Source organism: Drosophila ficusphila, unplaced genomic scaffold (assembly GCF_018152265.1).
Source record: "Drosophila ficusphila isolate 14025-0441.05 unplaced genomic scaffold, ASM1815226v1 contig_286, whole genome shotgun sequence".
Lineage (NCBI taxonomy): Eukaryota > Metazoa > Arthropoda > Insecta > Diptera > Drosophilidae > Drosophila > Drosophila ficusphila.
In genome coordinates this window covers 8393392-8414785 of record NW_025064189.1, presented here as the reverse complement: position 1 = coordinate 8414785, position 21394 = coordinate 8393392, and the positions used below count along the sequence as shown (strand labels likewise).

Below are 21394 nucleotides of genomic sequence, written 5' to 3'. Positions count from 1 at the left end.
GCTGCGGCTGCTGTTTTTGGCCCATCAAAAGTGAAACTGTGTGCTGCAGTCGCTTTAAGGGGCTTTTGGGCGTGGCCTTAGCCTCCGTTTTACTCGGTCTGGGGCGCCAAAGACCGGGCATAATTTAAGCCAAACTCAATTTTCTTATACCCTCGCCAAGGAGCGCTATAAAACGAAAGGTACTCCGAAATCATGAAACTTCATGTGGGGTTTTTGCTTGAGGACAGTCTCTCGAGTTTGATTGTAAGACTTCAAGGTCGAGTCAAATGTTATATTCCAACAAAAAGGTAGTAAGCATAGAGAAAGTAAAAAAAGTATCATCTTGAATAAATTAAACAACATTTATGGAATACTTAAATTAAGTGAATCATCACAGAATTTATTCAAAAGCTGTCAGAGCAATTCTAAGTTCGGTTTCCCAAGCTGCTGCGTTTTCTGTTTGCTTATAGTACTTTAAGGGCAGACAAAAGAGGCTGGGAAATAGAGAGTGCAAACTAACTAAAATATATATTATGTGCTGTGTATACAAAAACGAAAACAATTTTGCGGCGCGATAAACGAATTTCCCGACTTTTGTTTTTGCTTGCCAGCTGCTCCTCCTTCCTTTTTGGCACGAAAAGGATTTTTGGCAGCTAAAAGGCGAGTCAAGGATAACATGGCAACATTTCGCAGATTTGCAGGCAACAGCAGAGGGGCTGGCCTAAAACGGCGGGCCAGTGGATCTGACACGGGTCCAGATTGCATTTCCGGACGACGATTGCCAACAAACTGGCAGTGAAAGGGACGCTTCTAAGGAGGAGGACTTCGGCCAGGATAAGATCTCATCTGGAGGGAAGGCTGCAATTAGTCAAATGAGCAGGACGTGAGCCATATTTCATCAGGATAAGACAACTTTTGACTTATAGCGGCCAAGTCGACAAACTTTTCCACAATTTATGCCTGCCAAGCCATCGAACTTCGCCTGAAGAAATTGCGTGGGCCAATGCCACATTCATCATACGCCTAGTTGTGCACGCTTTAAATCAGATTAAATGCCTAGAGTTTAATTCCCAAAACAATCTCAAAGTTTCACCATAAAAGGCAGCTCTCGTGTCCCTAAACCGCAAAAAAAAAACCATTCCGGAAAATATGAAAGAAATTAAAAATAATAGCGCACATAAAACCACAAGCTGCCAGGGGAGGCTGGGAAATTAAGCGTGAAAAAATCAGTGAAAATGCCTGGAAAATATAGCGGGACCCAAACTGACTGACTGGATGTCTGGCTGACTGGTTGACAGTCTCGTCTGGCCTTGGAAATCCTCCCATTCAAGCGCGCTTAATTCAGAGCATTAAGGATATCTCAGTCCGAGGTTGTTTACATGCGTGTGTGTTTTTGCCTAATGCGCACTGAAAAAAAAGAGCGCCAGCCTTTAAAAATGTTTCATTTATTGGCTCTATTACCTTGTGTTCGAAAAACACTGTTTTGCTACTGGTTAAAAAAGTAAGCTGTTTCTTTTCTGGGGCTTAAAATTTAAATTTGCGTGTTTTTCAAAGTGCACATATGCATATTTGTCTGTTCGCGCTTTTGTTTATCTTGAATTTGCCTGTCGCCTTTTTTTTGCACTTTTCCCCATATTTATTATCATGTCGGTTTCGGTTTGTGTTTCCGTTTCCGCTGTTTTCCCGCTCTAATGAAAACCTCCAACTGTCTTCTTTTTTTTTTAGGCTGGCGTGGCAAATGTTTATTATGTGATTATGCTCGAGTTTAGCGCCCGTAGCGCAGAGGTCTATTCCAGGAATTCCTGTCCCGTCCTGGGACTTTCCTTTACATTTTCCGCCTGCTCCCTGCTGACTGCTGACCGGCGGCGGGATTTGGCCTTTTGCCTGAATTTGTTTGTTGGTTTTGCTAAGGCTTCCTTTTCCTTCCTCTTTCGCTTTAAAGCTTTTGTCATCCCTTATGGTCGGATGTCTCTGGATCGGGGCCCGCCTTGTCGTTTTAAATTACATTGTTACAAGTGCTTTGCTACTGTCCTGTCATCTTTCGTAGTCCGTGTCTTCGCAGGAAGACTGAAACGATAATTTATGGCAGGCTGAGGCTTAGCCCACTCGTAAGGTTAAAGTTCAGGCAGTGGATCAGGTTTTGGCCATCATAATTGGATGGCCAGGACACGCCAGGGGCCACTCATTAAGCCGGAATTGTTTGAAACTGGACGAAAAAGGCTTTTTAAATTCTGCGTACAACACTTGTCAGGATAAATACGCGCCCGCCACTTAAGTTAAGTAAAGTTCAACGCCTCACAGGCACTCCATAAGTATTTATAGCCCACGTCAAGTGCTGGATTTAATTATATACACTCGTACATCTGCTCAAGAAAGAGCTGGGCAAACACATCACAGCGAAACATTTGGCAAAGCAAACATCAAGAGCGATTCCATTAAAAAGCATTTCCAAGTCAGGACGCAGGACGCACAGCAGGAGCGGAAAATGGGAAGTGTAAGCGGAAAATTAGGGGAACTCAATGGCATTGTGCGAACAGTGTTTTCGGTGCGCAGTAATTAACTGGTCTGTCACATAAGTCGCATTAACACAATGTTATAAATGTTCTTGCAGCTGGCTCTTCTACTCGTAGTGCCAAACATTGCATGTCAGCCACATTAAGTATACGCCACATGCGGCGCATTTACATAGATTTGCAATGTCGTGGCATACGAAATATACGAAATGGCAGCCAGCTTATTAATTCCTCTTCCGCCTGACTGTGCGTGCGTGTGGAAAAAGTTTTTTGTTTCCCAAAAGTTTTGTCTTCAACTCGGTCCAATCTTCCATGCAAATTAATTAAAGCCGAATCCCGTTTAAGGTTCATTCGGTTTTGCTCAGTTAATTAAATTGCCATGTGAGCGACCATGAATTGAGTTAATTTGCGCAAATCCAATGCACAATCAAAAGCCGCAAATTATCTTCAATATTTTCCTGCTGGCCGTGTGCATTTTTTCCCCTTTTTTTCATCGCAAATTGAGCGGATAAAATTGCAACAAATACAGAAAGGAAAAATAATTCCCGCTGCCTTTTGATTTAATTTTGCGGCTGTTGGCCGTGACAAAGTATATGGAAAACCGGAATGCAACAGTCCGGGCAGAAAAGCGGTAATTTTAAATTAATGATTGCAGTTTGAGTTTAAAATGGCAGACTTGTTTTTAATGTCATGTCATCTGATTCGTTTGTTAAGTCCTGTACAATATTTAAAATGAACAAGTTACCAGTATTTAACGCTCCTACCTATGTCAAGGAATCAGGATTTTAATACACTTGATTACTTCAACGCCTTTAAGCAACACCTTTAACTTTCAAGTTTAAAGTGTTTCTTCTGGATAAACTGCTCATATGGAAGTGCTGAGATTGCCCAAACATGTTGTTCCAGTTGGTTAAATAAAACCAAAACACGCACACAATTATCGCCTCAAAATATTGATTATTAAGCGCATCTCAAATGCCGCTTAAGCAAGTGCCACGCCCCACTCACACCAACCGCCCCTTTGTCTAGTTTTTGTTCCCATTGTTGTGTTTTGGTATTGTGTGACCTCTGTGTTCGGTGAGTTTTTTTGCTCGCTGCTTTGCATAAAAAGTGACAATCTCTATGTCTGCGTTGGATTTTCCCCTTTTCCCCGTATTATTTTCCCGTTTGCCCATTTCCCCCGCTTTTTGCACACTTGTTTAGAATGCAGACCGCCATTTGCGGCTGCTAATGAAGTAATTTCCAGGCATATCACGCATAATCCAGGGCACGTGAGCTACTTACAATGTAATTCGTTGTCTATTTGTCTGATATTGAAAAACGTTCCTCACGACACAGCTCACGGCGAATAGGGGTTAAGCCACGCCCCCGCAACGCCCGCCCCTCAACTCGCTTCTAATCAGTGGTGTTAGCGATGGATTGCAAAATATAGCTAAAGTTATGGGCTTCTGAAAACTAGGTTTAAAGTTGGATACGAAGAACATCTTTAGTTGGTTTCCAATAATAACTTACAATAAAGAACTTTAAATATTTTAAACGATATTAAGAATTTTAAATAAAATATAAATTATTTTTGAAAATGTAAAACAAAGTTAAAAAATCATTGGCACTAGTTTAAGATACCATTTACAAATGCACTACAAGATATGAAATACCATTCGAGTATGGAACTATTTCTGCCTTTAAGTGCAGCTATTTATCGAGGTATTACATAGCCAACAGCGCAACTCTGCTCCTAATGCCCTGGAATGCTGCATACTCTCAGGCGCACACCCAGGGTCGACGGTTTGGACTGTTCAAGTGCAATTCATTGTGATTATTACGTGCCATGGCATTGAAACGCTTACTTGCACACATCGATGCTGTGGACGCCATCAGTTCGATCTCTGGCCCACAGAATGTGGCCAAAATGGGCGGGAGTGGTGTTATTAATTGCTTACAGCATATTTCAATATGCGATGTAAGCCGGGCCACACAGCTTGACCATCGACGGGCAAACAGAATTAATAACTTAATGCTCGGAAAAGTTTCACACCCGCAATGATTGAGGGCGAGGGCGGAAGAACACAGAGCTCAGAGCTGCGAACCAATACGCACAATAAGTAACGATTACAATCTCAATTACTTCGACCTTTTGTGGGGCCCACGCCCCCTTATTGTTGGCGAAAATTAACTAGAACGGATCCATTGCCCGGATCAATAGGCAAGCCCCAACTAATCTCTGGGGTCGAACTTACTCTAATTATACGCAACATAAAACTCACTTCCAACGAACTTGCTTCCGCCTCGGGTTCAATATTTATTGACTGGGCTTGTCTGGGGACTAAGAAATTGGTTTAGTTTTCACTCGCTTTTGTAATTAAAACTTGTTTGGTTAAACATTGCTTGACTTTTTAAGTTTAGACGACAAACTAAGTCAAATATTTTCCTTAAAAGATTTATTTTACTTAATTATCTTGCTTTTTGTGTGGCAAAATAAATTTTTGCAAAAATATAATAAAATGTGACAGCACAAAAGCCAGAGGTATATTTGAACAGAATTTGCGGACGGAAAGCATTTTAAGTGAGTATGCTTAAAGTGTAGAACTAACTTAAAAGACCAAAGCAATTTGAAACACTTTATGGCAATTTGGCTTGCTAAATCAAATGCAATTATTAAATTTCATGCGTTTTAAATAGAATTATTTTCCGAGATTGCAAACTGTTTGTAGATTTTTTTTATCTAAATGGTTATGCACATTTAAAAGTCATCCAACATAATTCTTTTCTGAGGTAATAAAAATAGTTGCCTACTTACAAGGGTAAATATTATTACGTATACGCAGCGTGTGCCTTGCTACTTCTTTATGTACCTTTAGACTTTTTCTCCCCCAAGTTATTTCTGGTTATTTTTTTCAAGCTGCACTTCTTGCGGCTTAACAACTGCAGGGGTTCTGGGTATCTTTCCGCTGTCTGCTGAAGCATGCCACATGGCGTATGCGCAATTTATGACGTGAACAGACCCAAGGACTATGTGTTTATTGGGTTCAGCACGAGGGGCGGCGTTCTGGACGGGAGCATAAAAGTTGTGCGATAATAACGAGAGCTAATGCCGCACTCAAAACGCTTTCCAAACAGTTTTGCAGTTTCCTATGCGCTTAGAGAAAAGTAACTCACAAGTTGGTTGTAAAAATATGCTTCGTTAAACCAGAAGTAGTGTCAAATCAAAAAAATAAGAAATCCTTTCTTTAAGTTACAACTGTCTGCATGTTTGCTAGCATACTTAGTATGTTTGGTGAAAAGTTCTCGTGGAAGAGCTATTTTTTTCCAAGTGTCGCCTCATAAACTGACCCTGCATAATCTGTTCCTGCATGTTCCTGGTATTTTCCCTTGCAACTTAATTTTCTCGGCAGTAAAGCTGACTAAAATAGTTTCTCATAAAGCACTGCAGTCCTTAAATTTTCCCGGCTTTTCCTGGCACGGGGCCTCTGACTCTGGCAGCCAAGTTGTCAACAATGTTCTCGGGGGTATCTCACTTTGTAGTGCGGGTTAATCATATGCAGGGGAGCAAAAAGATGGGGGCCACATGCATCACCCGGAGATTGTCCAAGCGAGCTGAAAAAGTGCATTCAATCTTCGTCCATGTGGGTTTTTGGGTCTCGAATCTGCCACAGATTGTTAGGATCTGCAGGAAATTGTGCCCGGAAAGTATTTGCAATGTGTGCCAGGCATTTGTCGTCCATTTTGATTGCGCATTGTGTGTGCAGCAGCTTTGTTTTGAATTTTTATTCGACGTTTAATGCCATTGCTGGCATATTTCGGGTCGAGCTTTATGCGATTTATTGCATTTTACTTTTGACACCCATCAGAAGTGCAACAGTTGCGGCATTCATCTGAAATGCTTCTGATTTTCTGATTTAAATACGACCTCCGCCTTGAACTTGTGAAGGGAAACGGCGTGAAAGGAAAATCGCATTAAATGCATTTTTAATTAAAACGAAAGCAAAGTTGAAGGCTTAGGGGAAATGCGTCTGCGGATTTCGTTCCTTCAGCGCAGTGAAGTTTTAAGCCGGCCGCAGAAAATTAATTAAAATTATATAAACATTCCTTGGGACTGTCGGACATAAAGAGGAACAAACACGGCCAGCCGGGTGGTGATGATGATGCCGCCGAGGACGAAGACTCCGATGGATGATGGCGACGACTGCTGGCAATATCAGCAAATAGTTCCCATGCAATTCGTACGAAATTCACGCTGTTTGAATTGTGCAAATCGGATTTGTACGTGCCTACAAGCCTGGGGGATCGAGGGAAGGGCCCGTCCGTAAGCTGGACAAATGTTTGGCCAAGCGGTCCGCCTCGGTGTGAGCTCATATGTGCGGTTCTTTGATCCAACATTTGAGCGAACGAATCCCTGCCCCAGTCCCTTCCCCTTGACCCTGCGTCTTGCCATTTGCCTTTGGCTCCACGCAGTCGCACACACACAGCTCTTCTTTATTTACTTGCATTTTTTGTGTTTGATTTCGAATTTAGCGCGCACAATTTCGCTCTCTAGCAGCTTTTTTGTGTTGCACACTACACTTGGGTACACACAGAACAACATAATATGATTTACAAAAATATTTAGATGTTATATATAGGGATATTTATTTCCAATTGTTTGCTTTTCAAGAAGTAGTTTCCCATCTCAGATTTAATTTCAAATTTAAGAGTATACCCCGTAAATTAAAATATATTTTTTACTAGTGTATCTGGAGTATGTGTGTGAGTGCGTGCGATGGCGTTGGGTTTGGCAAACGGTTTGGCCGCCTGGCTGACTGCCACTTTGACCCATTTGGCAGCAGGAGCCAGCCAAGTCAGCGCAGTCACAACGCGTCCTCACGGCGTTCCTATTTCTGGCCCTTCCATTTGCATGCAGCGAAACGAGTCGAAACGAATTGAAAGTTACCAAGCCAAGCGAACATGACACTGCCAGCCGAAAGTTGGCAGCCGTAATTCTCACAAAGTATCAACCAATGCTCCAATGTTTGCACACTTTCGTGGCGCAGTGTCCACCGTTTATATGCGATTATACTGTGGGATGCGGAATTTATAGACCTTCGATACTTTATTGAGAGGCTCGTAATAAACATTTCTGGTTTGTCCTCCAACCACCGGCCACACGGCGTATGCGCATTGTCCATACATGTGTTTATGGCGGCAGGAACTTGGCGCCGTTCAGACGACAATTGACTCAACTAAGCCAAGGGCCAAGACACATGCCCTGGAGGGAGAAGAATTATACTTTAAAATACTCCTCGCTATTAGTGAATCCAAATTGATTTTTAACATTTAATTTGGTGGGCCCGCCATATGTCTTTTGGCTTTTGTTCATGTCGACTGATTGATGTTTTTTTGTGGTTTATTTAATTCAATTACTTTATTTATGAGTCAAACCATTGGGGGTTGGTTTCTGTGTGTGTCTTTTTGTGGCCACACATTTGTCGACTCGTAAAGCCGCTTAAAATATGAACAGCTATCTTCAAAATAATAGGGGTCTTTGATACTTTTTAAATTAAATAAGGTGGGTAACATTTTGATTGGTAATCAAGTAAAGAAATTGTATTCATGGTGGGTTTAATGCTGCACACAGCTGTATTTAAGCATATTCGAGTTGATTTTAAATGTATACATTTTCATTGTATTACTGGCATTGGTAATTTCATCGAATTTTATTTTAATTTACTTTTCGTTGTTGCATATTGTTTTGCTTCATTTTGCTTGATTTAAAATCGAATATTTATTTATTATGCCATGGCTACCGGTTTTTGCTTTCGCTCGCCTCGTTTGGCCATTTGATTAAAGTTTATTCCTTTTTTTTGATTTGTCCATTTTCAGCTGACATTTTATTTGGACTTTTGTGCAGTTAAAATGCAATGGGAATTTTGTGGGAATTGCTTCATTAGCGTCGCTTAATTGCCTCATTCAGAGCTGAACGGTTTTCAAATGGTTTCCTTTGTTTTTCCGCAGCCGCCTCAAGCAATTGTCAAGTGGAGATGGAAGGAAGGAAGGCAATTTGCTGTCATTTTGTAAATCACTTACATGACTTCCCCATCCGCTGTTTTGTTTGCTAATTATCCCTGCAATGTGTGCGCAGGAATTCGGTGGAATTTCCATGCCGTTGTTACTATTGTTTCGCCATCTGAAATCCCAGCATGCATGGCATCAATTAAAGACCCAATAAAATTCAATCGAACGCGCTGTTTTTCACTCGATTGAGCCACTAATTGAGCGTCCATAAAAGTCGATGCGGTTTAACTAGCATTGACCCAGTGGCTGTCAAACTGTTGGCAGTCTGCTAAATTGGCAATTTGTTCGGGAATGTTGGCAGGCAAATGCCAGTAAGTGCGAAGGATTTTTTAAGGGATTATAAATGGTGAATCTTCCTGATATTTAAATTTAAAGTCTCAGCTTGAAATCTTAAAAATTTATTTAAACTGTAGTAGGGATTATTTCTTTCGATATTTTTAAAGAATACTCTATATGGCACATTTGCAGCCAATCTCGTGTTTTTAATACATCAAAGACAGAGACCCATTTCCGAGGCAAACAAAAACATGCGGAAGCATTAAGAGGAACGCGAAATGAAAACTAAGGAAAACGACGACAATAGAGTCCCCCATTTTCGGTATCATTGCGACGAGCAAAATGCTTGGGCAATTAATACAAATGACGCTGATGAGCGGAATGATGATGGGGATGAGGCCGAAGAAGCTTTGCAAGGATGCGCTGCGAGGATGCTGCCCCAGTGGGAGATCCCGAGGAGCAGCTAAAAGCCAGTCCAAAATGAAATGAGCAACTCGCGCTGGGGGAAGGATGGGGGAGGAGCAGCTGCAATCTCAACTTCACATGCATGAAAAATGCAGCTCATCTTCTTAATGCGCGCGACGTGCCAGTGGAGCAGTTAGGAGGATGGGGAAGCGGGAGGGGGAGGGGGTCGCGGATGTGGGGCAGGAAAGGCGGGGATTTCAGCAATGAAAGCTGCTTACTCACACTCATCCCATTCCCTTCCGCCCCTCGTCCCACGCCTCTGACTTGTTTGTTTGGCTGGATTTTGCTGTAGCTGTTGCTGAACATGCTCTTTTGGCTGCCTTGGCAAATTACCGTCAATGGATATTGTACACTTCGGAAAATAGGAACTAACCTCAGTTGAAAAAAATTATTTTAATAATTTTATGATTTTTATTCTGTCATTTCTATTTGTAAGGGACTCTCTTTATTGTATTGAGTATTGAGAAAAAGTATTTTAAATAGCTTAGAAAACTATTCAAGAGAAATTATAGTTTATTATTTTAGTGTATGGCTTCTAGGTTTGTAGTGGTGAACCAACGGGAGTTTTGGTGCAAGTGTGTGTGGATTAACGCTTTATAAATTGTTAATTATAATGAGTCCAGTAGCGAACAGAACTAGGAGAGCAACAATGGCGACATGATTTACACGAGAGCTTAAGGTTTTATGCGGGCAGAAGCACAGAAAAATCTGGAGCACATCGCGGGTTAAGGGTTAAGGGAGCCGAGTGGGTCCTGCGGCATCCGAGGGTTACTCGTTGCTGGGCCACCTCATTATAACCAGGATGCCTGTGGGCGCTTATCCGACTGACATTTCGTTTTTACACATCAACAGCTGCCGACAAGCGCACGTTCCACGGGGCGTATGGGCGATGCCACATGGCGTATGGATAATGCCCACAGCCGCATAGTTATGGAATTAGAATTACAGCAATAACAATCACGATTATAGCGAAGAGCTGGGGTTGGACGCTTTATTCGGTGGGATAATTTATATGCAGCTCGAGGGCTGATGATGCAGCTTACAACTAAAAATTCCCCTTCATTTATAATGCAGAGAATGCAGAGAATGTTGCACGCTCGCACATTGTCTCTGCTTCTTCAGCCAGCTTAGCAGAGAGAGAGATGGGGATAAAGAGCAGAAGGAGACAGGGATAAAGGCAGAAAAGGACAAGCCCACACACACACACACACACCCACACACACACACGCATTACAGCCACGTGCTTAGCAGATGATGATGATAGATTTGCTAACAATTGCTGAGCTCAAGCCGAGTTCTGCTCCTGCCATCTCCGTCTTTCTTATCTTGGCCAATGCCGAACAATGCAAGTGGGCCATCGGTAACATCGACCTGAAAATTCCCTAAAAAGGCAAGGACTAAATGCCTTCCACACAAATTAATGGATTAATTATTCCCATTTTATTAACTTTCAACTAGAAAATATGCAAATCCCTCTATACCTGTTCACAATGTTTAATTTTTATTAATTAAAATCATACATTTCCATGATAATTGTATATAACGTACAAAAATACTAAACAACAGTCAATTAAATGTCGTAAAGTGTCAAAGTGGTTATTAGCCCACCAAAGTTAATTAGTGTAGTAAACGGTATATATTAACAGAATTAGATAGTAGTCAATAATTAGTTATTATTTGCATTTAAAATATTCCATCAGAGTTAGATAGAGGCCAGTAATTAGTTATTATTTGCATTTAAAATATTCCACCAATTCAAAGTGCCCAGCACTCCTTCACTTTCACCAAGAGTATTTGCAAATTACTTGAACATATTGCCAGACATTGTTGTTGCCACTTCCTTGGCACTCGGGCCCATATTTCTGCTCCTGTCTTCCCCAATCCTTCCCGGATTTCACAGTTCCATGTGCGCCCTGCTACTTTGTGATAAATTTGGCCCCATTTAGTGTTGCCGCAACACCCACGCGATCAGCAAGGACGCCCCCTCCGCAGGATATCATTTTTCAAGTGGCATGGAATCTGTTCAAGCCTCCTGAAAAATCCCAGTCCCTCACGGAATCTAACTAAGCAGAAAAGTTGCAGATCCCACAACATGGCCTAAAGCAAACAATCAATCCATCAAATCGGCAACAAATAAATATTTTTTTGCCTTTTTTACCAATGAGTGCAATTTTGTGTTATACTCGCTAATTTGATTCGTCTGGTCAATTAGCTTCACCTAAAGTTAATCTACCAAATTGACAGCTGTTTTTTTTTACTTTTTATTCATGGCCAATAGTGCGCTTTGCTGTTTATAAAAAACAATTTTTTTCTGCATGCATTTTATAATATGTAAACACTATTGAAGAAGACATGGATGTGCGGGAATAACTGGGGGATTGGGTTTTCGCTGGCTTAATTGGCTCATTGTCTTTGACATGCTGGGATGTCAATGCTTTGTTTGGGTCCCATAGAAACCCACTAATTGGGATTCAGCTTGACTTCAGCTGTGGCCGCGTTCAGGCGCGACTTGGTGGGCAGGATGCGCTCCTTCTTCTCCACGAAGATCTGGTAGTGACCCTCGCCGTAGCCAAAGCCGTGCATGCTCTGGTGCATGGCGTCCGGGATGAACTTGAAGCCGCCGCGGCGCTTCCGGAGGATCTCCCTCTCCGGCAACTGGGCCTTCTTCTCCTCCTCCTCCGAGGGATGGACGGCGCGGTTCTCGATGATGCAGAAGAGCTGCAGGCACTTGCGCATCACGTAGATCACCAGCAGGATGATCAGGTTGGTGGCAAACAGATGTTTGCGAGGCGCTAGGAATAACATCCTGGCGAATGGCACTGGGTCTAACTATCACAGACACAAACTCACGAGCTCTCGACGGCAGACGATTCAGGGCTGACTATCGCTGTGGAAGGACATCGACGGAATGAAGGATCCCCTGCAAGATGAGCGTATATATACCCTCGAAACTGCCTCTACCTAAGTAAAGTACCTTATGGCATTAGGTAGGTAGATCCGTAGGTACCTCTGGTTTTCCTGGGGTCTAGACTGTACCTCCGGAGTTACCAGGTAATGGTACCACATATCCAGGGTCTAGTCCTTCAGATTAGGTAATCAGCCAGGACGACTGCGGCGGCCAAATGTGTTTATGATTTAGCGGAATGGAACTTATCGACAGGCAGAAGTGACAGACGGTCGAGCAGCAGTAGCAAATGCATCAGTGGCCGTAAATACAGCATTAACTTTTCTTCCTCAGAAAGGCAAGTCTGTTCAAGTTTCCAACAAAGGTTTCTTATAAACAGGGAGAAAAATAGTTAAAATGGTGTTCGAAGGTACAAGTACTGGTAATGGTTTGGAATTTCCCAATCATTAGCTAGCAAACAAATGTAAGCGTATAAAATAAATCTTAATATTTATATTGTATGCTTATTGTTTGTCAACATCAGACCCACAAATATTCTTATCATTTTACAATAAGATTTTATTCAAATGTTTCTGCATTAATATTCATCCTCATTTTTTCTTCAAGAACCCTCTTGTAAAGTGCTCTCAGAAATGCTCCTATGATAATAAACACCCACTCTGAATATCGAGTTTACTTAAAACCCCCTTTTTCGTTTAGTGCACTACTCGCAAAGTCTGCATCCTGGCCCACTGATGCATCTACGGCAAACTGAATTTCCCCGGCTTTGTCGTCGTCGTTCCCGGCAAAAAAGTGGCATAAATTCACAAATTGAATATAAATAAATTTCCTGCCAGGCAATCGCACCGAAAAAGGGGAAATAAATACGTTCGAAGGAGGCGGCCACATACTCGCTCGTGGGAGTAGATATAGATAGCACGTGCCACGCCCAGTCAATTGAATTTGAATGTCGACTAGGAAGCCGGCGAGGGCATAAAAATGGGAAAAATATGTTGGCCAGCAGGAAAGAAAGGCGGGCGAGAAAGCTGGCGGCGACCTCGATTTAATCAATGGTCCAAGTACCACACTCATTAGGAAACTAAAAGTTTTTTGCACTTTTTCACCTGCTTAAAATGCGATGGGGGTTTGTCGCAAAAAATGTGTAAAAAGGGGAATCCCCCGAGGAGAAGTTGGCCAAAGTTTTGAGGAAGACCCCGGCTAAAACAACCTCATTGGCCGCGGCGACTTTTTGCTTCCTGGCTTCGATTTTCCGCTCACAGTGCATCCCAAAAGTCCGGCACCAGCTGCGTCCCCAGCAATTTGCCTTCATTTGTTGACTTAATCATTTGATTGCGTTTTTCTGCACGCGCTGATTGAATTTTCCCTCGCAACCGCAACCGAAAAGGCAGCCGAGCCAAGGCGAAAGTTTTGGGCGTGTCCCTCGGTTGCGCAACCCTGCTGGGAAATCAAGCTAATTAGTTTAATTGATAGTTGTGACTCGAATCGGGCGATTTGGTTTTGCAATTTCACTCCGCTTCTGCGAAACACGCAAACAAATCTGAAAAGTTTTGGCAGAAGGGAGACCAAAATGGTCGGACACTTGCAGACAGATGGCGATATGATTCGGCTAACAAATTGCTTGATCGTTAAAGTATTCACAGTGCAAACAGAGTAAGATAGTTCTCTGAGTGTTTTTAAAGATGTTTGGCTACAGAATTCTGAAAGTATATCTTATATGGCTGTCAATGTTATTACCAAGTGTAAATATTCGAGCATCTCATTTTATCCGCGTCTGTATTTCATTTCTTTTGCTTCAAAATAAATCAGCAATCAATTGAAAATAAATATTTCCCCCTAATATTTATATGTGCCGCATGTGCTGGCATTAAATATGAGTTTTGCGTGGTGGCCCAATAAATCGCTCGGCCATTCGCCGGTGCTCTACATGAGGTGCTTTCGATGGTACGTGCCTGGCCAGACCTTCCATAAATATTTATGAAGCTCCGCAGATCTGCATCCCAGCTATTGTTCTAACTGATTTTCCGCGGCGAGCATAAAAAGTCCGAAACAAAATCAACAAAAAGTGTGGCTTTAACCTGCGCCCGGTGGCTGTTTCCCAGTTAACCGGGGCCAAGTCAGTCGACAATAAATTATGCATTAAAAAGTTCAACTTGCTTTTGATTGTGTTGGGGCATCAACGGCGAGGTCCATGCTCCTTCAACCTAATGATGCCATTCGCGGAGTTCATACACTCGAACAAATTATAACTGCTCTTATTTATGATGAATTATAAACACATTTAGCTATCCTTAAAAGCGCGGTACAGAAAAGTAGTAACAATGGCTTCACTTGAATATACATTTTATTGAAGTCTAACAGCACTTCACCAAAAACCGCTATGAAGTGGAGCAAAATTGGGTGGGTTGTCTGAGGAAAAACTTTTCCCAAAGTGTCTGTAGTCCTTTGCCACTATCTGGGCTACCTGTCGCCAAAGTTTGCTGCTCGAGGAGCTATTTTAAGGGCATTATGCTGCAGTCGCAGTCACGCTGCCAGAAAGCAGCCAGCCAAATTTATTCTAATGCGATTTGCATTTATTTCGCTTGGCGTAATCCTGGCTTCCTGCTCGACGGCAAGAATCAAGTTTAAACTCTATAGAAATTGCAATTTTCATTCGGTTAGACAACACTCTGGGAAAAAGGCCAGTTTATGGCCTTTCAACTGACCATAATGCTAAAAACTGTCTGCTTACTTAGCTGAAGGATTGACACAGCCGTCGGAGGAGCGGAGAGAAATGAGACCATTAGCCAAAGGTACATAGCAACAAAACTAGCAGAAGGAGCGTAAATAAAAGTGGTTTCTGGGGTCGGAGGACGAGGGCGAGGACGAGGTGCATCTGCATCCATCAGACCAAACAATTTCCGTCAAATTTCCATGCGCCGACAAAAGCTTTTCACTTGAGTGCCAGACAAAAGGCCAGACCAGAAAACAGGAGCTCAGAATACCGGATTGCAGGCGTGCTGCTGCAGAACGAAGATTATATTCTCTATTTGCAGCCAATTAGTAGGATTACAGCTGCCCCAATTGTTGAGATATTCAGTCGATCTAACTAGTAACTGCAGGCAGTTAAGTCAGCGCAAGGTAAACATTTCCATCTAATTCACCTTTAGTAAATCCCCAAGCTAATTAAAGGGTATCTCAGATTTCAACAGGATTTGTTTGCCCGATCCGTTGGCCTCCTTCTTGGCAGGCGTTTTCAAAGCCCATTACTTTGCATTTTGCACCTAGCTACAATATTGGGGCGAAACACGTCGCTAATGGGCGTGGCAGACAGCGCGTCAACGCCTTTACTTTGGCATAAATCCAGAAAATACCAAGTGTAAATCTGCGGCCAAGCGAGGCGTGCAAATGATTCTGTAACGAACGCTGTCACTCTGCCTTTCATTCCGCTCCGACAACTTGGATCTGATTTCGCAGTTAGTTTAAACTGGCCAGCCTATTAACATATTTATTGAAACATTAATGTGTCAAAAAAGAAAAGGCGGTAGGGAGCTTTATCTTGCTTCAAAAAAACCACATAACCACAGCAAAAACATAAATGAGAAAACAGGAATTACATTGTGGATCAATATCATAATATTTTGACAGGCAATTCGTTTTAGCATAGTCATTGTATTTACATAAATCAAAATTATTTGAAAAAGGTAATTTAAAATAAATAAAAACGCAGAACCGTTTAGTTATAGGGGAATCGAATACAAAAGAGTTTAGGTTTTAAATACAAGAAACATATTTAAAAGATTTCTTATTGAAGGTAGTTTAAAAAAGATTGAGGTACAGCCCACCAAGTAACGAACGCCTCACACCTACCATAAAAGCTGTTTTAATTTGAAAACCACATGTACATGTGGTCATATTGAAGGCAAAACCGCCGAAAGGGAACTGAAGTCATTAGCCAAGTTCGGATGACTGGGCGCCTGCATCCGGCGATGTCATTCGAAAGTCATTAGTGGCACGAGAGGGCCAAATGGGGAAGGGGGTCAGGTGAACTGTGACCCGAACTGCAGGCAGCGTAATTTGATTGCGAGGCCGGTGAGGTGCTAACCGGATTCGGGATTCCGCCACTTGGTCAGCGCCAGATGCATTTGATTAAATGCTGCAGCGGAGCTTCCTTTCTTGGCCAACCAACCGTTCTGCCTGCCCAACCGACCTCTGGTCCCGGATCCCGAATTTTGAATGTTGAATCCTGGTCCGTGTGTCTTTAATTGCATTCGAAATTAAAAAGGCTTTGCATACTTTTCAGCGCCAGATTTATGTTTTCAATTCGTTATTTATGACGCTGGTCGAAACCGTCGATTGCCACTCGCTGAAAATACATTCAATTTGCACTGCATGAAGATTTATGATTTGAGCCACGGCCCCAAGCGACTGCAATAGGATTTTTCAAATCGCTTCCATTTAGCAAAACTAAACACATTTATTGTGTAAACTGTTGTCGAAAGCGGCGAATGGTTTTTTGAATATGTTCTGTCTGTTATCCCCACCAAAATATATGTTGACCCTGGCCACCTTTTATCTTTTTCCCACGAGAGCTAAATAAATATTTATTGATTTGCTCGTTTATTAATTTTTGAACCGATTTCAAGCTGCATAAAAAACGCCATAAAGAACACACAAAACGAATTCATTTTCATTTTATTGCAAAATGTGAGTGCTCTTTTTCAGCAAATCTAATAAAAATTAATAATAAAATGGGAAAAGTGTATCATTTTTTGCATATCTTTGACTATTGATCAAAAAGCAATATAGCAAAGTATATTTTATTTTCTGGTTTGGCTTTATGAGCTTTGCTATGTTTGCATCAATTATTTGATGGTCACTTTTGGAAAATGAAATCTATAAATATTTATGTTTATCTGGGTAAATATGCGCTCAATATGGTTGAATACATCATTTTGTGTTGTCGCCGTGATATGAGCATTGTAATTTCAATGTTCAACCCATATGTTTACTTGGGACGCAACAATTTGATTTAATTGGGTGTAGCTGGCGGATTTTGTTTATATTTATAAAAAGCAGATGTGTGTAAGATATAATGCTGAAATACTTTTAACTAAATATATTAGGTGTTCAAATGTTTATTCTTTTAAATGGATACTTTAACCTTTGACCCTCTAAAGTGTAATGCTTGTGTGTATTTAAGTCGGCTTTTTTCATTAGATGCTATCGGAACACTTGAAAGCTTTTTCCCCCATACTCAATCTCTTTCTATGTCACAACCAAAAAATGACTAAGCATAAAGCTGACCTAAAAAGCTCTTGCTCGATCGGCTTAGTTGGCGCTCGCTATATAGTCTCTTATCGGTAGAACGGCGATTCTCTTAACCGAGTACCTTCTCCCGATATTTGCTTTGCAACCCACGCTGGTTAAAGTTCAGTCTCACTAGGGATTTAATCGCCTTCTCCGGCGAAACACAATTTAGTTTTGTTTATGCCCTGCTGGCGGGCATTTCTCTTGTGCTTGTTCTTCTCAGTATTCAGCTAATTTAGTTGTTATATTATAAAAATAGAAAAGTTTCCCTAAACACACTGTCTATATATTTCCGACACGCGTTTGTCGGATTTAGTTGGGAGATTGTGTCATTAACATCGGACAGACAGCCAGCGAAAATGACGTCGAATTCCGAAGGTGGTGGCCATCCCACCGAGCACCATGAACAGGTAATTACATATAGTATATACTCGTATGGAGTTGCCGGATTCGGAGGGGGGCGTCTGCCATAAATAGTTATTAGACGTTATACGACCCCGTTATCGAGCCTAATAGATTTCCATGAAAATCCACCGATCAAACGCGTTTTAGCTGCCCCTTTGCTTTCGTGTTTTTACCTTTGAACGGAATTGCACTCTTATCGCCGTGGGCTCCTCGAGCTGATAAGATTCCCGTTAATGCGGAATCAAAGTCAATGTCTACCTGGAGCCATCAGCTACCGGTGGAATGATGTTTTAGTTAAGTGGCTGAGGTAGCAGAAACTTAGGCACAACCCTCTTAAAACGACCCAGAAAAAAGTGTTAGTAATTACTTATCAACGTATAGATAGTGATCTTAAAATCTAAATAACAAGCTAACAATGAGCTTATGTTATTTTTTCTGTGTGCCCTAATGGGACTAAAAGTATTATTCCTCGATTATCGGGCTCATTAGGAGTTCATCAAACTGTCGGTGGTGTGTTGCAAAAGTTATCCGTTCAATGCTCCCCTTACACATCCCTCCGCTCTTGAAAATGTTGTCACACTTGAAAATACCCGGCGCCAATTTTCGAGTTGAGCGACCGTAGTAAACCCAGAGATGGCAAAGTTTTTCCTGCGGTGGCAAACTACGAAAATCCATTTGGCGGAACTTTTGCGAGTTTGCATGTGCAGCATCAGTCAATTGCAGTAGATACAAAATCGTTTATCGATCGGAGCCGAAACAAAGGAAAAACTAGATGATGAATTGTCGCCCGGGCAGCTGTGGCACTGCGGGGCCTCCTGTCCGTCAATTGACACCTGGTCCCGGCCCCTAAAAACCCGCTCGGTTGTCAACCACTTCAACTTTTTCGCACGAACCAATTGATCAAATCGCTCGAGGATGGGGAAACACGCACCAGTACGCATCGGCGGAGATAAATGATATGGCCAGAGGCAGTGGTCTACAAACCGAACTGAAAGTGCACTCAAATTCCAATAAAGAGCGGTGGAGTGGATAATAATTAAGACTTAATTGTAGCTAGAGTTTGCGAGTCAGTATAATACTTATAAAATATATACTCGAATGATTTAGCCTACAAAAAAATATTAACTCTAGGGAAAGTCACAATTAAGTTTCATAATAGTTATTTTAAAGTGCAATATTTATCTTTTGAAGCATAGCCTCACCATTATAGTGCAATGTTCCGCATTGAGCTTAGTGTATTGTTAACACATTGGAAACAGCCATGCCCAAAATGGACTTTGGGAAATGCCAAAGGCGAATTTCCAGCCCGCCGGTCGGTCCTCATCCTCCGTTAACCCGAAAACCCAACTAAGCCAACTGGTTGGCAGCAGGCCGAAAGCAGCTACCAAGTTACCCACGGGCAATTAACAGCTAACAAGCTGGACAAACCCGCTCTCCTTGCCACCGCTCTCTAGAAACGACTTTTTGCACTGCTGCAGCTCTTTCCCGTTACTTTCCTACACTGGGAAAAAAGTACAATTCCTGGTGGGATGCAAGGTGCTCAAATCCATTTCTTTGTTAGGTAGTTCTGTTTAATTATAATAATTACAAACATTGTTATGATATTGACTTTTTGAATAGCTTGATCTTTTTTCAAACAATTTAAACAATGAATATCTCTAAACAATTCTCTCTGTGCATTTCAGGAGCCCATGGATGTGCGCATCGACATGCCGTGGGGCTACGTGGTGGGCAGGTGGTACGGAAACCGCCAGGTACGACCCATTTTGGCTCTCCACGGCTGGCTGGACAACCTGGGAACGTGGGACAAATTGCTGCCGCTGCTGCCGAAGCACCTGGGAGTGCTGTGCATCGACCTGCCCGGGCACGGATACTCCTCGAAGCTGCCGGAGGGGATCACCTACCACTTCGTGGACTACCTGTGCGTGATCCTGCGCGTGATGGAGGAGTACAGCTGGCAGAAGGTCTCCCTGATGGCCCACTCGATGAGCGCCATGCTGTGCTTCATCTTCGCCTCGCTGTACCCTCACCGCACCGACCTGCTGGTCAGCATAGACATAGTGAAGACCCGCTATCGGAAGCCCGCCTCGCATATCGACTACCTGCGCACCAACATCGAGGGCTTCATGCTGGAGGATGAGCGATTCGCGAACGCCAAGCGCCAGGAGCCGCCGGCCTACACCTACCCGGAACTGGAGCAGGTCCTCCACAAGGGCTCCGAGTACTCGGTGGAGCTGGAGAACTGCCGCCACATCCTGGAGCGCAACATCAGCCGGTCCACCAAGTTCCCGGCCAAGTACTTCTTCTCCCGCGACGGCCGGTGCAAGTACTACACCGAGTTCCACACGAGTCCGCCCTTCGCCGCCGAGCTGGCCAGGACCATTAAGAACGTGCCCTACTGCGTGATCAAGGGCTCCGAGTCGAACTTCATAGACGAGCAGAGCGACGAGGTCATCGGCATCCTCAGGGAGAACAACCCGCACTTCGAGCTGCACGAGGTGCAGGGCACCCACCACGTCCACCTGAACAACGCCGAGGGAGTGGCCGCCATCATAAACCCCTTCATCATGCACCACCGACCGCCGCACCTGGAGACCTGGACGGTGGACGAGGCGGAGGATTCGCTGCCCGAGGTGGTCAAGGAATTCAAGTTGGCGGTGGAGGACTCAGAGAATGTGAAGCGGAGGAAGAGAAAAAGCAACCTCTAGCTGCTGCCAGTATCTCTGAGATTCAAACAGCGGCGCGATGCGAACCTTTTTTAGAGCGAAAGAACACTGATTTCATTATGCCCTTGTGATGCTCCATTGAAGCCCCAATGTTTTAGCAAAATATGTAGACAACTTTAGCTGATTCTACTCTGATTTTATCAAACGGAAAAAGAATTTAAAGAATTCAAGATATTTGTTTGTAACTACTGAATAATAAATATTGTAAATGTTAAAGTTATACTCGTAATTTTCACATATATAGTTTAGAGTGTTTTAATGGCTCTTATATATTTTTTAACGCTCCACTTGCCACCACAGAATTATGTAATTCAACGAACCACAACCAGAAACTATTTCACCCACTTGACTAAAAAGTGTTCGGCTTCTGCAGTGAATATGTCCCACACTATAAACCAATTTAATTCGTTAGGCTTTCCAAGTGTGTGGTTATATCCACACACCTTTTTATCTCCCTTAACCCCTGACCGCATATTGAGCGGTGGTAACCGCAACCTAAATCGGTTTAAATAATTTTTCTCATTTATTTTCCGTCGTCGGTTCTGTGTTCTTATTTGGGTTGCGCACCTTTTTCGATCAATCAATTTTCGGTTAGCCATTTAATTTCGCTTTAATCTTCGGGCTCCAGTTCATTGGCCACTTCATTAGTGATAAGGGGATCGGAACTGCCGGTGGCACCCAGTTCACCCGTCTCGTTCCGATGCAGCAACAAAGGATGTGCCGGCATCCACTTAAAAACAATGGCAAGCCAGAAACAAAGGAGCGTGGAGTGTCGGGAGCGGAGGCTGCAT

At 42.7% G+C, this 21394-nt stretch overlaps 2 protein-coding genes and 1 long non-coding RNA gene across 3 annotated transcripts; 1 reads left to right on the top strand and 2 right to left on the bottom strand.

Moving 5' to 3' along the window:
- Window positions 1–341: 341 nt before the first annotated feature.
- On the bottom strand, window positions 342–5045 carry LOC108099761. Its single transcript, XR_001771942.1, has 2 exons — window positions 4757–5045; window positions 342–837 (listed from the first exon to the last, which is right to left on the bottom strand). It is a non-coding gene; the product is annotated as an uncharacterized LOC108099761 (long non-coding RNA).
- A 6479-nt stretch (window positions 5046–11524) lies between these two features.
- On the bottom strand, window positions 11525–12176 carry LOC108099239. The gene has a single exon (XM_017202614.1). The coding sequence runs from the start codon at window positions 12084–12086 to the stop codon at window positions 11742–11744; it is 345 nt and encodes a 114-aa protein (XP_017058103.1). The 5' UTR covers window positions 12087–12176; the 3' UTR covers window positions 11525–11741.
- A 5446-nt stretch (window positions 12177–17622) lies between these two features.
- LOC108100210 (probable serine hydrolase) lies at window positions 17623–20825 on the top strand. The gene is made up of 2 exons (XM_017203990.2): window positions 17623–17882; window positions 19563–20825. Exons 1-2 carry the CDS (start codon window positions 17832–17834, stop codon window positions 20583–20585), a joined length of 1074 nt encoding a protein of 357 aa, XP_017059479.1. The 5' UTR covers window positions 17623–17831; the 3' UTR covers window positions 20586–20825.
- The last annotated feature ends 569 nt before the right edge of the window (window positions 20826–21394 follow it).